Source organism: Citrus sinensis, chromosome 4, assembly GCF_022201045.2.
Source record: "Citrus sinensis cultivar Valencia sweet orange chromosome 4, DVS_A1.0, whole genome shotgun sequence".
Taxonomy (NCBI): domain Eukaryota; kingdom Viridiplantae; phylum Streptophyta; class Magnoliopsida; order Sapindales; family Rutaceae; genus Citrus; species Citrus sinensis.
The window spans coordinates 1,834,307-1,849,701 of NC_068559.1; the positions used below are offsets into that span (position 1 = coordinate 1,834,307).

Genomic DNA, 15,395 nt, shown 5'->3' on the forward strand with positions numbered 1-15,395 from the left:
TATAATTTGTGTTTGCATTTGTTTGCCCATTTTGTAAGGGTAATTATATCCTTTTGATGGATGGTGGATATAGAGTACAGACTTAGGATGGTAAAATCAAATTAAAATTTTTGTAGTTTTTTTATAACATGGTAAACTTAAGGTGGATATTTGATAATTTTCCTGTAATAAAAGATAGATCATAATAATACTGAATTGATTTTTTATTGGACACTAAATTAATAGTTGTAAGGTAAGATAAATGAAAATAAAATAGAAAATAAATCCTGACTATTGATATTATTGAATCTTAGTACTAGAATAAATACTAATATAAATATTATATTAATTAAAGAGTCAAAGGTTAAAAAAAAAAGGAGAGATAAAGGAGATTAGAGGCTCGATATTGCTATATAACAAGAAGGTTGTCAAGTGAGAGCTTTTCATAGCGAAGCTTTCCACCTTCAGTAGCTATACCCTAAGTAGCATCCTTTTGCCATCTCTTTGTGCTCTCACTTTCAATAATAAAAATCTAAAATTCTATCATGGAAGCCAAAGGTTTTACCCAAGATGGCACTGTTGATCTCCAGGGACGCCCAGTTCTTTCCTCTAAAACTGGCAAATGGAAAGCTTGTGCATTCCTTGTTGGTTAGTAATTTCTTTCTCAAACTTTTAAATTTCTGAATTCTTTACGTGATATTTCAGAATTTCTAGTTTGTATGCTCAAAGTTCATAAGGTTAGTGATTTTCCTTCGTTCCCTTGAGCGGTTATATCAAATGATGATCATGAAAATAACATGACTTAATTAGCTTTCCGTAGCTGATCTGTTTTCTTCTGTTTCTCCTGTTAGGTTAAGCTGAAAATTAGATTACATGCATGATTTTTTTTCCCCCCCTTCTCAGGCTATGAAGCATTCGAGAGAATGGCCTTCTATGGAATACAATCAAATTTAGTGAACTACTTGACAAGCCAACTCCATGAAGACACGGTTTCTTCCGTCAGAAATGTAAACAACTGGTCAGGTGTTGTGTGGATTACACCACTTCTTGGTGCCTACATTGCTGATACTTACATTGGTCGTTTTTGGACTTTCACTCTCTCATCTTTAATTTATGTCCTGGTAACTATCATTTCTTCCACTAAAACTTTTCTTATTTTATTTTAGTACATCCCCTAATTTATCAAAACAAGGTAGAGTCTAGAAACAGGATAAAAAGTACTTTCCAATATTGAAATAACTTTTCATCGATATATGAATCTTTTGTATGAATACGCTTAGATTATTCGTTACTATATTCGTCTTCCATAGATTATACACCATTTGTTTGGACCATATTCTAGATTATCTACTCTCTAAAGGTCAATTGAATCCATTATTTTTTGTGGGACCAACGAACATATAGCTGGTTATTCATTCATTCTGAGATGCATGATCTGTTCAATTCTTCTCCACAACCACGAGCCTATAATTCATATGAGGCCAATCATGAAGTGGCCATTACAAATTATAATTAATATGCATCCGCTACATATGTTTTTTAAATACTAACAAAAAAAAATTGAAAAACTTTTAAATGCTAACAAAAATTAAATTTTGAAAAGTTAGTTTCAACAGATAAGAAAAAGAGTTGAATTTTGTATTCATCAATAAAAACAAAAATTCGTTTGGTCCATTCCTTCTTATATAGGAAGAAATTAAATGTCATGTCATTGATGACCGCATAGAAATAATTGCTGAGCTAGTGCAATTTCATTATGTGGCATGAATTAATGTTTTTAATCTTAGAAGCCACAATGTAACATATTATGCATGTGCACCATGAATTTATTCTCTCTAGCTACTTCTTTTACGGTTTATTCCTAATTTATGAACATTTCAACAGGGAATGATACTTCTCACAATGGCAGCTTCGTTGAAATTTATGAAGCCAACATGCACAAATGGAATCTGCAGCAAGACCTCTACTTCACAAATTGCTTTCTTTTACTCGTCTCTTTACATCATAGCAATTGGTGCAGGTGGAACAAAGCCTAACATATCCACTTTTGGTGCAGACCAGTTCGATGATTTTAATCCCTATGAGAGAAACCTCAAGGTCTCATTCTTTAACTGGTGGATGTTTAGCTCTTTTATTGGAGCTTTGTGTGCCACTTTAGGGCTTGTTTACATTCAAGAGAACTTGGGATGGGGATTAGGCTATGGTATTCCAACAGCTGGTTTGTTATTTTCCTTAGTCATCTTCTATATAGGAAGCCCAATTTACAGGCACAAAATTAGGAAGACCAAAAGCCCTGCAAGGGACTTGATTCGAGTTCCCATAGCTGCTTTCCGGAACCGGAAAATTCAGCTCCCTGACAACCCATCAGAGCTTCATGAATTTGATACACAAGATTACATTCGAAGTGGTAAACGCCAGGTGCTTCACTCTCCAGCTTTCAGGTTAGCTCTGTCTGCTACTAGTGCTAATTACTTGTTAGACTGCAAATTTGGATCCAAACTTAATCTGTACTGCAGTGAGATTTTAACGATCTTGTTTCACATGCGTATTTATAATATTATATAATTAATAATTAATTGTATATTATTATTTATATAATAACCATCAATAATCAATCTTATATTTTGCACATAACAGAATTAAACCAGTATATAAATCAAAATCATTAGTGTCGTATGTGGTGTACTTGCACTTCACATATTGCGAGGGAACTTTTTCATTACCATCTGAAAACTTGTGAAATGGAATCTAAATTAAGGACAGTCAATTAGACTAGAAAGGGTTCAAAAAGTGGTAAAGCAGGTGTAGCGGGGAGGAGGCTGGGGGCGGGGTCCTCTCATTTTCATGCGCATGCATATAACTAGAAAAACTTCTGCTGGAAAAGCAATGGGTGGTCTTGCTTTTGCTTATGATTTTGTAGCAATATAATTCTCCCAATAGATTATTTACACGCGCTCTGTTTACTGTTCTCGTTGCTGACAACGTTAATGAATGGTCACAATCGCTTGGTCAAATTGTCTTTGATATAGTGTGTGTCACAGTGAAATGATGCGCCACATCGCCCCCACCATATATAGTATTCAATAACAAATTGTTTGTGAAATACATTTATTAGAATCTTCCATATTCCATCATTATGTAGCATTTGAAGCTAAAAAATTTCGCTGTCTAAAGCACAATCCCCAAACAGATCAACTACCACCACAGCAAGTCAACAACCAATTGCATCAATGCTTGTATTATGTCCACAATTTTAAGTTCAATAATTAAATTTTTTTCTTGGCCATTAGGTGCTTGGACAAGGCTGCAATAAAACATGGCAATGGAGGAGACAGCAAACCTCCATGCACAGTGACGCAAGTAGAAGGAACCAAACTTGTTCTAGGGATGGCATTGATATGGCTAGTGACCTTAATCCCTAGTACAATATGGGCACAAATCAACACTTTATTTGTCAAACAAGGCACCACCTTGAACCGGAGCCTAAGCCCTAGCTTCCGCATTCCGGCAGCCTCTTTAGGCAGCTTTGTCACTCTCTCCATGCTCCTATCCGTGCCGATGTACGACCGCTACTTTGTGCCGTTCATGCGTCGCAGAACCGGAAACCCTAGAGGAATCACAATGCTTCAAAGGCTTGGCGTTGGATTTGTCATCCAAGTCATGGCCATAGCAATTGCTTATGCTGTGGAAGTTAGAAGAATGCATGTGATAAGAGTGCAACACATATCAGGGCCTAAACAAATAGTGCCCATGAGCATATTTTGGTTATTGCCTCAATATGTGCTACTGGGAGTTGCTGATGTGTTTAATGCCATTGGATTGCTTGAATTTTTCTATGATCAATCCCCAGAAGATATGCAAAGCCTTGGAACAACATTTTTTACTAGCGGAATCGGTGTCGGAAACTTCCTGAACAGCTTCTTAGTGACATTGGTTGATAAAGTTACAGGAAGAAATGGGGAGAAGGGTTGGATCGGTGACAACTTGAATGACTGTCACTTGGACTACTATTATGGGTTTCTTATGGTGATATCAATTCTCAATTTAGGTGCATTTTTTTGGGCATCTAGTAGATACGTCTACAAGAGGGAAACCAAAGAAGTGAATGAAGGCTGTGTTGAAATGGAGACCAAAGCCTTAGACACATCTCTAGGGTTACATGCTTGAAAATATCTATTAGTACGCTAGAAAGTATATATGAGATATATGCTTGTAAACTTGTGTGTAATGTTAAATATATTGTGTTTCTGGCTTCTCCTGGAATATCACCTATTATGTATATAAATCTCCCCCCAATGGTATAATTTCTTTCTACTTTTATTTTTTATTTTTTCCTTCAACTCCAAGTTTAAGAAGTAATGCATCCAATTATTGATTTCTTGGGAAACAATTCGAGAAAATCCATTTGTCAAATTCCGAAAGATATATTTCCTACCGGGTTAAGCGGATCGGATCTAGTCGATTCGAGTAACAATCTATATCTCAATACAATCCAATTCGCTAAGTGTTAAAATTCAATCGAAGTATGACACATTTTTCTCTACAATTTTCATATTTTACCACTTATTCTTGTACGATTTTCGTTAATATTACCCCATCAATCTCATGATATCAAAAGTTTAACAATATAAAGAAAAAATAAAGTGATTGTTCCGCGAACGAAAATGAGTTAGAGGTGTGACAATTTTGATATCGAAGGTAGTAACTAGAGTATAATGAAAATTGCAAGAGTTGTATGGGAAAATCTCTCAATTCAATCTAATCAAATCTAATTTCACTCTCGTCACTTAGATCTAATGTTTTTATGGTATTTTAGTCCTTCCATGTTACAAGAGTGAGTAAAACAGTCAAATTAATTTTATGTTAAAACAATAGGGTGAGGGTATTCAAACTCACTAAATTACTCATTAAATATATTTACTTAATAAACATATTTCTTAAATTTAAAATATATGTTTTTCTTTATAAAACCACATTTATATCTAAAATGCCCTTATTATGCTAAATTATCATAATTTCTCTTCTTATTTTCTTTTCATGTCGTTCATCCATTTCTTCTTCTTTTCTAGAGTTTTATCAATCATTCTTTTTTCCCAAATTCTTAAATTTTTTATTTTTTATTTTCAGTAGCTGTTTTCTCCTTGATATTTTATTCGTTGTTTAAAAAATACAAAGAAAAAATTGATAATAAAATTACATCTACATTTATAATAAATAAAAAATTCAACTAACTGTAACAGTTCTTGCATAGGGCTTTCATTTTCTTATGCAGAAGAACGTTCCTAAATTGGAAGACAGTTCATTGTCAATTCAAAGAAATTGGAAATGATGAAATTAGATAGTGAAGTCAAGAGAAATCTTGTCAACAATATACTTTTATCCAAGTGTATTAGAAATTCATTGAAATTTCGTTCTACTTACACTTTAAACTTGGCTTCATTAACAAAAGTGTAAATGAGGAAAAATAAATTCAATTTGTATGTTTAAAAAAAAAGTCATAGAGTGGAAGAAAAGCCATATTTTTTCTTTTAGTTTAATTATTATAGTCTTGTCAATTATAGTAATACAATTTACCAAAAAATGAGTTTAATCAGTATTTTGGTGAGTTAAAATGGTGTCACCCAAATCAAATATTAACAGTCAAGATGATTAAGGGACCTAAATGACCAAAAAAGAAATTAAGAGGATTTAATTAATAGATTATTCAAACTACTAATCTATTAAATTTTAAACAAATAATAAAAACCTCTTATAAGAAACTAAGATCTAGCTCTAATGATAAGGAGCGGCCTTCTTAAAATTCGGATCCTAAGTTTGAGTTTCAATAGTGTGTGAGTTATTATTAAAAAAATCAAAGGTTCTTATAAATAAATTATCATATTAGAGTGTGATTAGAATAACATAAAGACGGGGGAAGAATATCATCAACCTAGAGGGGATTTTAAATTATTTAATTCACCAGATAAAATACAAATAAGTCTGAACAGAGTTGAATAAATTGGGTTTGATTTTGCGTGCCGCAATGTTGACTAATTCAATACTTTACTATTAAGCGTTACTAGAAACGATTAGACTAGTGATATGTTTTTGTTAGGCATGCTTGACTCATTATTAAAAGTTTGGATTAGGAATTGGTTAATTTTTGCAATCTAAAATCAACGCATGAAAATGTTGAACCTTGCAATTTGACGTGTATCTAATTTTAAGTTAATTGCAGAAGACTTGCAAAGCACACTCCAACTGCTGACTTCCAAATTAATTCAATGTCTCAGTTAAAAGTATTTGACAAATACTAATTTAAAATTTGAAACACTACTACCAATGGCAAAAATCGTTTTTTGCGGCTGTCTTAAAAATATCGTTTAATTTTTCACGTTGGGATATATTTTTCAACAAAAAATTAATGAGATCTCAAAAAATTCTAGGGTAGCTTACCTACTATAGATTATAAATTATAATTACTCTAAATGCTCATAATTTATAAAAATTTATATAATTAAAATATCTTTAATGTAATTTATTATTAAACACAATTTAACATAATTAGAGAAAATAGGTAATTTTTTTATTAAAAAAATAGAAAATGGGCATCCGGACTTCGGTTATATTTGCTTGACGTGCGGTGAGAGTTTACAGGTGCAATGTTTTGCTCAAAATAACGGAAGATATAAAAGGATTTGAAAAAGGACGGTGTTTTATTTTATTTGTTTATGTATGATGCTTACAATGATTTACATGAACAGACCAATAATTTAGAATTCCTCATTTTTACCAATAATTTTTTGTTTAGGTTGATTGTAACTCCTTCCCTTATCTGTAAGGTAGAAGATTGGGTCTTCTTAGTGACTGTTAGATTTTGGCTTGATTATACTTTTTAATAGACTTGGGTTGTATTGGACTCTGATATATTGTATATAATAATGACACAAAAAAATTGTTGTCTCTAATTTTATAATAAACAAAGTCGCTTACTCCTTCTAATCAACCAGATCAATTTCTTATATGAATTAAAAAATCAATCTTGACATTTTTTTAGTAATCTTGACCATGCGAGACGATGAGTTTTATCCTGCATAATTAGTGCACAATTAAGGAAGAAATAAACTTATATAATGAATATAAATTAATAGTATAATATTTTAATATGTAAAATAAGATAAAATTTATAAATAATTCTGAATGTTAGAAAATTTGGTTATTCAACGAGATTAACCTAGAAATTTTCTCATTCACAAACTTCCCACGGTGATGCTGATGTTTGGAGGAAAAAAAGAGAGAAAATTTTGAAAAGTGACCAGTGCAGCAGCTTAATTGGTGGAGTGGAAGACTTGTACTTGTTTCCAATAATAATATGAGAAATTGCTTGAATCATACATAAAGCGATATATAGGGAATCTTATCATATCTTTTTTTTTTGTTTTTTTTCTAGAAATGATTAATGTTCTACCTAATCTCATTAACAAATAACAAGTCAAGTTTTTTTCTTAATTAAGAAGATTCAAATGAGCAAATTGACTGCGACTCGTCCGAGTTTAGTACGCTTTTACTATATTTCATATTCCGAAAAAACTCCTCCGTATCTTTGAGTGGCGCATTTGGGGGACCAAGTCAAATGATTTCGGAAACATATAACAGTATGAAGCTGGTATTTCCGACAAGGGTAATTTTTAAGAACCTCCCCTGAGATTTGACGTATTGACACTTAGATAGAAAGTATAATTGTAATTACAGAGATCTCCCCTACCGTCTGTACTCAGTTTCCTTGACTGTTAGTTGACTGGTGATATGTCAAAAATACCCTTGATTCGAGAAAAGACCTCAACACCCTTAGCGCTAACTATTAAATTAATTATTACACTTTAACACGCTTGGGAAACAAAGATTTGACATCAAATATTCATCAATTGTAAAAAGTTAAAAAAAAATTACTATGAAACTAGGGCTAGTGATAGATAGTATACAGTGAAAAAAATTTTAAAAATTAAGTACCCTTGGTGCTAAATATCAAATTAATCATCACACTTTTAACACCTTTGGGAAATAAAAAATTGACATAAAATATTCATCAATTGTAAAAAGAAAAAAATATAGTAGGGAAACTAGGGCTAGCAATACTATACAGTGAATTAAATTTTAAAAATTTAACATAATACAACAGTTCAAAGCCAAATTTGGTATATCTAATAGACAACAACCTATTGTTAACATTTGTTTAATTCCATTGATCATTAAAGTGCTCTTAGTTACACCGATTTTTTCAACCATCTCCTTTGACTCAAGAATTCAATCTCCACCACTAACTTCAATTGTTGCCCTTTCCTCTTCCATTTCTTTGTGACGTATAGCTACCTTATTTTTCAGATTTTCAACATATTTTGCCTTCTTTCCTTCCAATTATTCCTGCCAATTACTAGATGTGCTGAAGATGAAATGGGAAGTAAAACAAAGAAAGAAAAAAGAATCTAGAATAAGAAGAGACAGGTTACCTCAATCTTTTTCAGTTGGGCTTACAAAATTCCTTCTTGCTATTTGTCACTAATAAAACAAATTTCTTCAAAATTTAAATCTTTTACACAAACATCATCCAAAATTTCTTCATTTTATTTGTCACTAATGCTTTTTTTTTATCAAGCAACTAAAAATTCTCCATATTAAGGAGCACAAGCAATATCCTTTTCAGCTTCTTCAAAGCATCACAAACAAACCCTTATTTTCCAATATTACTAATGCATATAACTTCACTAATTTCTAATATGCATTGGTATTTTTAGTTCAAGCACATGTTAAAAAGTTAATTCCTCCAAATAGCATCCATATTCTTCATAACAGTGCTAACCCGTTTTCATTTGACAAAGAATTCACATAAAAATCACTAATTTCTAACACATATGTTATGATTAGCTCTTAACTTGACAAATCCGGATAGCTAAGGTCTGAAAGTAATAAACAACATGCATCTTCTCCAATACATCAACAAATTGATATCATTTTTTTTTATGAACAACACAATGCCAACCGTTCTCCAACACTTCAGCCCATTTTCATTTTCAAAAAAAAAAAAAACCCAATCTAAGATTAAAATAAAATAAAATTTCAATTTTATTTTAAAACATAATAAATATTAAGCCAAAAAAATTAAATCTGAAATTGTTTCAAAGACTAACCTTCTTTGAATTCAAGTCAATAACAGTCATGTCCGACGCCGAATAGTCAGCTATTTTCACCTGACACCACCCTTAGGCCACCATCGATGCTTTTCTTGTTAATAAATCTAAGTTAAAGTTGCGGAACTTGGCAATAAAAATCTGATTTTTTTCATCTTCAAAGCATTTAGAGATGAGGAGTGCATGTGGGCCTCGGTTGATTGAAAGAGAAAATGGTTTTGTGATGAGTTGGGTTGATGAAAGAGGGCAAGCATTCTTCCATCCTTTAGTTAGTGGTTACTGATTTTCATCGGGATTGTTTGAGTGTTTCAGTGGGCTTATCTTGAAATTAGCTTTTTACTTATTTCAATTTTAAATGCATTTTTACTAATTTACCCTCCTATACTGACAATAAACGAAACTGAGTACAAACGGCAGGGGAGGTCTCTGTAATTACGGGCATACTTTCTATCTAAGTGTTAATACGTCAAACTTCAGGGGAGGTCCCTAAAAATTACCCTTTTCGACAATGATAATTGAGAACGAAAATAAGATAACAGATGCAACTCTAGCATGATACCACAGTTGTACCGTAGCCGGACCTTTATTACAGTAATTCAACAAAAAGATTTTCCAAACATATATGACTGCTTTTAATAGTCTCAGAACTTTTAAAAATAAAATTTATCAAATATTAAACTGATTGTTATCGCAACTGATTATTGTGATAACACAACTAATATCAATTATTTTAGAAACTACAATATTACGAAACTAGTATTTAAAAATTTTAATTTTATGATTTTGGCTATTTTATAGTAAAATAACATAAATGAAGACGTTAATAATTCTACTTTGACGCAAAAAAAGATTACAAAAATAAAAAAAGGTAGAAAAATAAACCAAAAAAAGATGCTTTCAACGTTGATGTTATAAAAGTGAGAAAACCATGCAAAATGTGTTTTCGAAAATAATAGCCAAACAAAATTTTCAGCCATTCAATCTTGTGGAAATGAAAATCAAAGTTAGTTACGTTTTCTTTTACTTTCAATAAGTTTGTAAAGCAAAAACAATTATTTTTTGTTAGATTATTGTTAATTAATACGCACTAAGAACTAAAATGTTCCAGAAGCAAAAAAGATATAGATACTGTAGGTAATAAGAGAATTTAATTAATTACTATGTATGACTTCTAAAGAACGTAAATTAGTTTTCAATCTTTAGGTTAATAATAAAATATATAAATTGACAAATTAAACTAATCAAATACGACGCTGACAAATAAAAGTATAAAAATGAAACACAATAATAATTAATTTTGACTAAATTTGTTGTTATCCTAAAAAATGTTTGTGGGTGGTTTGTTATCTTAAACATAAAGACTTGTGGCTTGCATGCGCAACACGTAATTAAATAGTTAAAACCGCGTAGAGTGACTAACAAATGGCAATGTTTCTACAGATATTCCAATTAAAAATCTAAAGGCATTTTATTTTTTTCCCCCCAAGAGAATAAGTTGAAAAGTCAGCCTTTTCATATCTTTATGCCTCTATTATCTTCGCCAAATTATAAAGATTTAGATTTTGGGTGGCTATTTGGGACCCCCAAGTCTTGACAAAATTGCTACCAGCTCGATAGAAGCTTGCCAAGTTTGAGGATATATAACTTCCGACACTTGTAAGTCTTTGTAGCTCAACTTTTCAAAGCCAAAAACACGTGTTCTCACTTACTTTTTCGTTAAATGTAATTATTACTTTATAATCTTGATTACTCAGTCAAGATTAATATTCCTTTCAACTTATTGCAACGTTCAAATGCCATGCAGGCACAAGAGTCTACGTGTTAGGTGACCTGCCTTAATTAAGCATTTAACACCTTGGGAAAACTCTATATAAAGCTAATATTTCTGAGCTTCTATTTCAACACAAATCAACTTCAAATTCTATAGTACTACAACTGTTCTATTGATAATTGGCTAGCCATCAATTAATGGCTTCGTTTTTCAAGTTCTTTGTGACTTTGGCGCTCCTTGTGCTTGTCATGGGGAGCACAAACGCTCAACTCTCTACAAATTTCTACGCAAACACTTGCAAAAACCTCCTCCCCACGGTGAAATCCGTCGTGCAATCTGCTGTTTCGAAAGAGGCTCGCATGGGCGCCTCTCTCCTTCGCTTGTTCTTCCACGATTGCTTCGTTAACGTAATCCATTATTAATTGATCCATATATATTGTACATGTTTCAATTTTTTTAATAGTTATAACCTACAAATATATATATTACAGTTCCAGCTCTACGGTGGCTCGAACTGGTGCCCTCAAGCCTCAACATTTATTAGTTTTGAATCTACAGTTTCATTTTATGTGTTTACTTAGTTATTCTTTTCTTTTTTTTGACTTCTTTTGAGTTCGGTTGGCAAACACTTGCTAGTTGTGACCAAATTAGACATTTCCATGGTAACATTATATTATTGTGTTGTGGATATGACAGGGATGCGATGGATCAGTTCTACTAGACGACACATCATCTTTCACCGGAGAGAAAAATGCAGTCCCCAATCGTAACTCCGCCCGCGGATTCGAGGTCATCGACAACATTAAGTCCGCAGTTGAGAAAGCTTGCCCCGGTGCGGTCTCTTGTGCTGATATACTAGCCATTACTGCTCGAGACTCAGTTGTTTTAGTAAGCTCCTAATTAATTATTTAATTAATCAATCAATCAAATCTTAATTAAACCACATGATATATCATAAAATTGAGCATCAATTCTGAATAATTATTAACATTAATTGTTTTTCCTTTATTATTAATTATCTGAAGCTTGGAGGCCCAAGCTGGGAAGTAAAACTCGGTAGGAGAGATTCTAGAACTGCAAGCCAATCTGCTGCTAATAGCGGCATTCCTCCTCCTACCTCAAACTTGAATCAACTCACCTCTAGGTTCAACGCTCTCGGACTTTCCAACAAGGACCTTGTTGCTTTAGCAGGTTTGTTCCTGTCTCCAGGAAATTTCCTGAAAAATTCATGAGAGAATTCTGGTCTTGATATTAAAAAAGAGTCATACTACTTACAAAACTATGTATATTAAATTATTTTTGTAAAACATTTCAGGTGGACATACAATCGGACAGGCGAGGTGCACATCATTCAGGGCTCACATATACAACGAGACAAACATTGATGCTTCATTTGCTCGAACAAGGCAAGGGAACTGCCCAAGGGCCAATGGCACAGGCGACAACAACTTGGCACCGCTTGATCTGCAAACTCCTACTTCTTTTGACAACAATTACTTCAAGAACCTGGTCAACAGAAAGGGATTGCTTCACTCTGATCAACAGCTGTTCAATGGTGGGTCCACTGATTCACAAGTCCGCACGTACAGTAACAACCCGAGCACCTTCAGCTCTGATTTTGTTGCTGGCATGATCAAGATGGGAGATATCAGCCCACTCACTGGATCCCGCGGTGAAATTAGGAAGAATTGCAGGAGGATCAATTAATTAATTGATTTTCCAGGGTCTTTTAAATTTATAAAGAATAAATTTTATTGAAGTTTTGCTTTTTATCACGTGAACTAGAGGTTATGAATTTGAAATTCTGTAATCGGTCATCTTCATCTTTTTAAGAAGGGTAAAAGTTCGTTTGATTCCTATATTTTAATATTAATGTTCATTTAATTCTTATATTTTAAAAAATACCTCAAAACATTTATATATTTAAATTATTAACATATTTTAACTTATTATTACAATATTACCCTCTTATAATGTTGTTTCCTTTTATAAAATTAATAAAAAAAAATTAAATTATCAATTTAACCCTAAAAATAAAATAAAATAAGAATAAATATTAATTTTTGTGAAAGCTTACATGTGTTCAAAAAAATTTTTATTGTAAAAATAATTAAATTACCTATTTTTGGACATTAGTAATAAAAAAATTAATATATTCATTCCTCAGTAGTGTGTTACAAAAAAGTAACATATATTAATTTTAATTTAATTTTATTTTTTGAGATTAAATTGATAATTAATTTTTTTCTTTTTACTAATGTCCAAAAAAATATTGTAAGAGGGTAATATTGTAAAAATAAAGCCAAAAGCAACAAAAAATAAGAGAAAATGTGCTAATAAAATTTTTAAAAATATAAAGACTAAACAAATATTAACCTCAAAATATAAAGACTAAACGTGATTTTAAATTTTTAAGAAAGTAGCGCGATTGTGTTTGTGAAATTGCCTTATATAATCTTTTTCAAGTAACATGCAGTTACATATATATATATATAATCAAAACCCATCTATCAAATCTCTCATCTGCAGTTATTGTGGTTATTGCTAATCAAAAGAAACTTAATCATATCCTTTCTCCTTCAAAAACCAAAACCCATGAAGCACCACACCAGATTGACAGAGTTCAATCTCTTCTCAGCAAGACGTACCGCGACTTTTATTATTTTTTTCTTTTTCTTGTAATTTTTAAATATAAAAGCAAGCATAAATGATTTCATTATCATGAAAATAATATATGCTCAAAATATTGAGCAATTATTATTCTGTTTGTATTCGTCTTTTTAGTTATATGTGAATTTTCGGCTTGTTCATTATGGTATTTTTGTTTACATAATGTCAATCAATGATTTTTAATAGTTTGTTATGGTTTAAAATATATACCAGTGAATTGGTTAATATTTAATGTGCAATTGACCAAGAAACTGAAAAAATTGTAAAATCAAAGAAACATCTCAAAATAAAGAAATTTGTCAGTTCAAACTTCAAAGTGACATCTTTAGAAGGAGACATGCTTCACGCATACAATTTATTCTGATAGTGATATGCCATCTTAAAGTCAATACATCAGTAACACGTGTCTCCAAGTCAGCGTCAGCATCACCATTCTTCAAGTCTGCATCAGCCCAACAGAAGTAAAAAACAACCCTGTTCAAGTCATCAACAAAGCTGTTGTCATTCCATTACACATCAGAATAGGTTAATATTAAGGGATTTTTAAAATTATATTTTTTGTAAAGGTTTTCTTAAATTAGATTTATTGTAACTTATGATCAATTTTTTAAGAATAAAAATATATTAAAATAGTGAAGTCAGATAAATCAGTAGGTAAATTTTATTTGATTGTAAATATATTGAATATAACTTAAGAAATCATAATATTAAACCTGTTTAATATACGGTTTGTTTTATTCGTAAACTCTTGATTATTTGAGATATGAATACTATTATTCCTCTTGGCTGCAGCTGTTGGCAGAACCTCTCACTATTTTTCTTGTTACAAATAGATCCACCATAGAAATTTTAGGGAGTATGCCCATTCTAATTCATCACTCTAATTTACAATCAATCGCATAAATTGATTGAATTACAACAACTTTTACTGTTATGTTTGCTAGCACTAGTTGATAGATTATAATAATAATAATTATTATTTTCGCTGGCACCAATTGATAGATTATTGTTCGTTTGACTAAAGTTAATAAAATGTGTTTGTTGCTTTATTGTGTTCTCCGAGTCAATTGGCTGTTTGGTTACTGTTTTTATTCAACTTTTGATTTTATTAATTGATACTTTTTTAATTCAAAATTAAAATTGATGATTGTTTGTATGGTTTTTTTCACTAATGGTTAAAATTTTGGGTACAAATAATAATATATTATGGATGATACAAGATGATGAATAATGGATAAAATAAAGATTCAAATTTATTTGGTTTTGGAGTAAACTGGACAAAATGGGTTGTTTAAAATACACTTGGTAATGAAATTTAGTCAGAAGGGTATTTTTGTAACTTTACTAATCATCAATGGATAAATTGGGCAAATGGGAGTTGAATTGGGCCCACTCCAAAATTTGTTGTCAGGTTAACACGTATCTTGGTAATTTGATACGTGTAATTTGGGCAAAAGTAATCCACGCCGCGGAATGACAGAAGCAGAAATGTGGTAGCGAAAGTGGAGTAAAGGCCAAATTTAGTAATACTAAGTGAAAGTGGACTAAGGGCCAATTTAGTTGTACTGTAATTTTAAAATAAATATAATTAGTTGTGCTATAAAAATAATTAATTGTGAAAAAAATTAATTAAATATTTAATAAAATTTATTTTTAAAAATATTGTGAGTTTTAAAAGTAATAGTATGTATTTAGTACGTCTTATTATTAAACTGTTATAAGAATATAAATGACTGAATTAGATATAATATTGAACAAAATTTATTTATACATTTATAAATATGTAGATAAAACTTTTTTATTGTGTATAT

At 31.3% G+C, this 15,395-nt stretch overlaps 2 protein-coding genes and 1 long non-coding RNA gene across 3 annotated transcripts; 2 read left to right on the forward strand and 1 right to left on the reverse strand.

Annotated features, from left to right (window-relative positions):
- The first annotated feature begins 408 nt into the window (after window positions 1-408).
- Window positions 409-4,299, forward strand: LOC102626040 (protein NRT1/ PTR FAMILY 5.1). The gene is made up of 4 exons (XM_006486152.4): window positions 409-627; window positions 883-1,100; window positions 1,864-2,420; window positions 3,270-4,299. Exons 1-4 carry the CDS (start codon window positions 525-527, stop codon window positions 4,144-4,146), a joined length of 1,755 nt encoding a protein of 584 aa, XP_006486215.1. The 5' UTR covers window positions 409-524; the 3' UTR covers window positions 4,147-4,299.
- Window positions 4,300-8,094: 3,795 nt separating this feature from the next.
- LOC127901919 (uncharacterized) lies at window positions 8,095-9,571 on the reverse strand. The gene is made up of 2 exons (XR_008054255.1): window positions 9,144-9,571; window positions 8,095-8,379 (listed from the first exon to the last, which is right to left on the reverse strand). It is a non-coding gene; the product is annotated as an uncharacterized LOC127901919 (long non-coding RNA).
- A 1,461-nt stretch (window positions 9,572-11,032) lies between these two features.
- On the forward strand, window positions 11,033-12,775 carry LOC102625757 (peroxidase 4). Its single transcript, XM_006486151.3, has 4 exons — window positions 11,033-11,321; window positions 11,611-11,802; window positions 11,940-12,105; window positions 12,230-12,775. Exons 1-4 carry the CDS (start codon window positions 11,112-11,114, stop codon window positions 12,619-12,621), a joined length of 960 nt encoding a protein of 319 aa, XP_006486214.1. The 5' UTR covers window positions 11,033-11,111; the 3' UTR covers window positions 12,622-12,775.
- The last annotated feature ends 2,620 nt before the right edge of the window (window positions 12,776-15,395 follow it).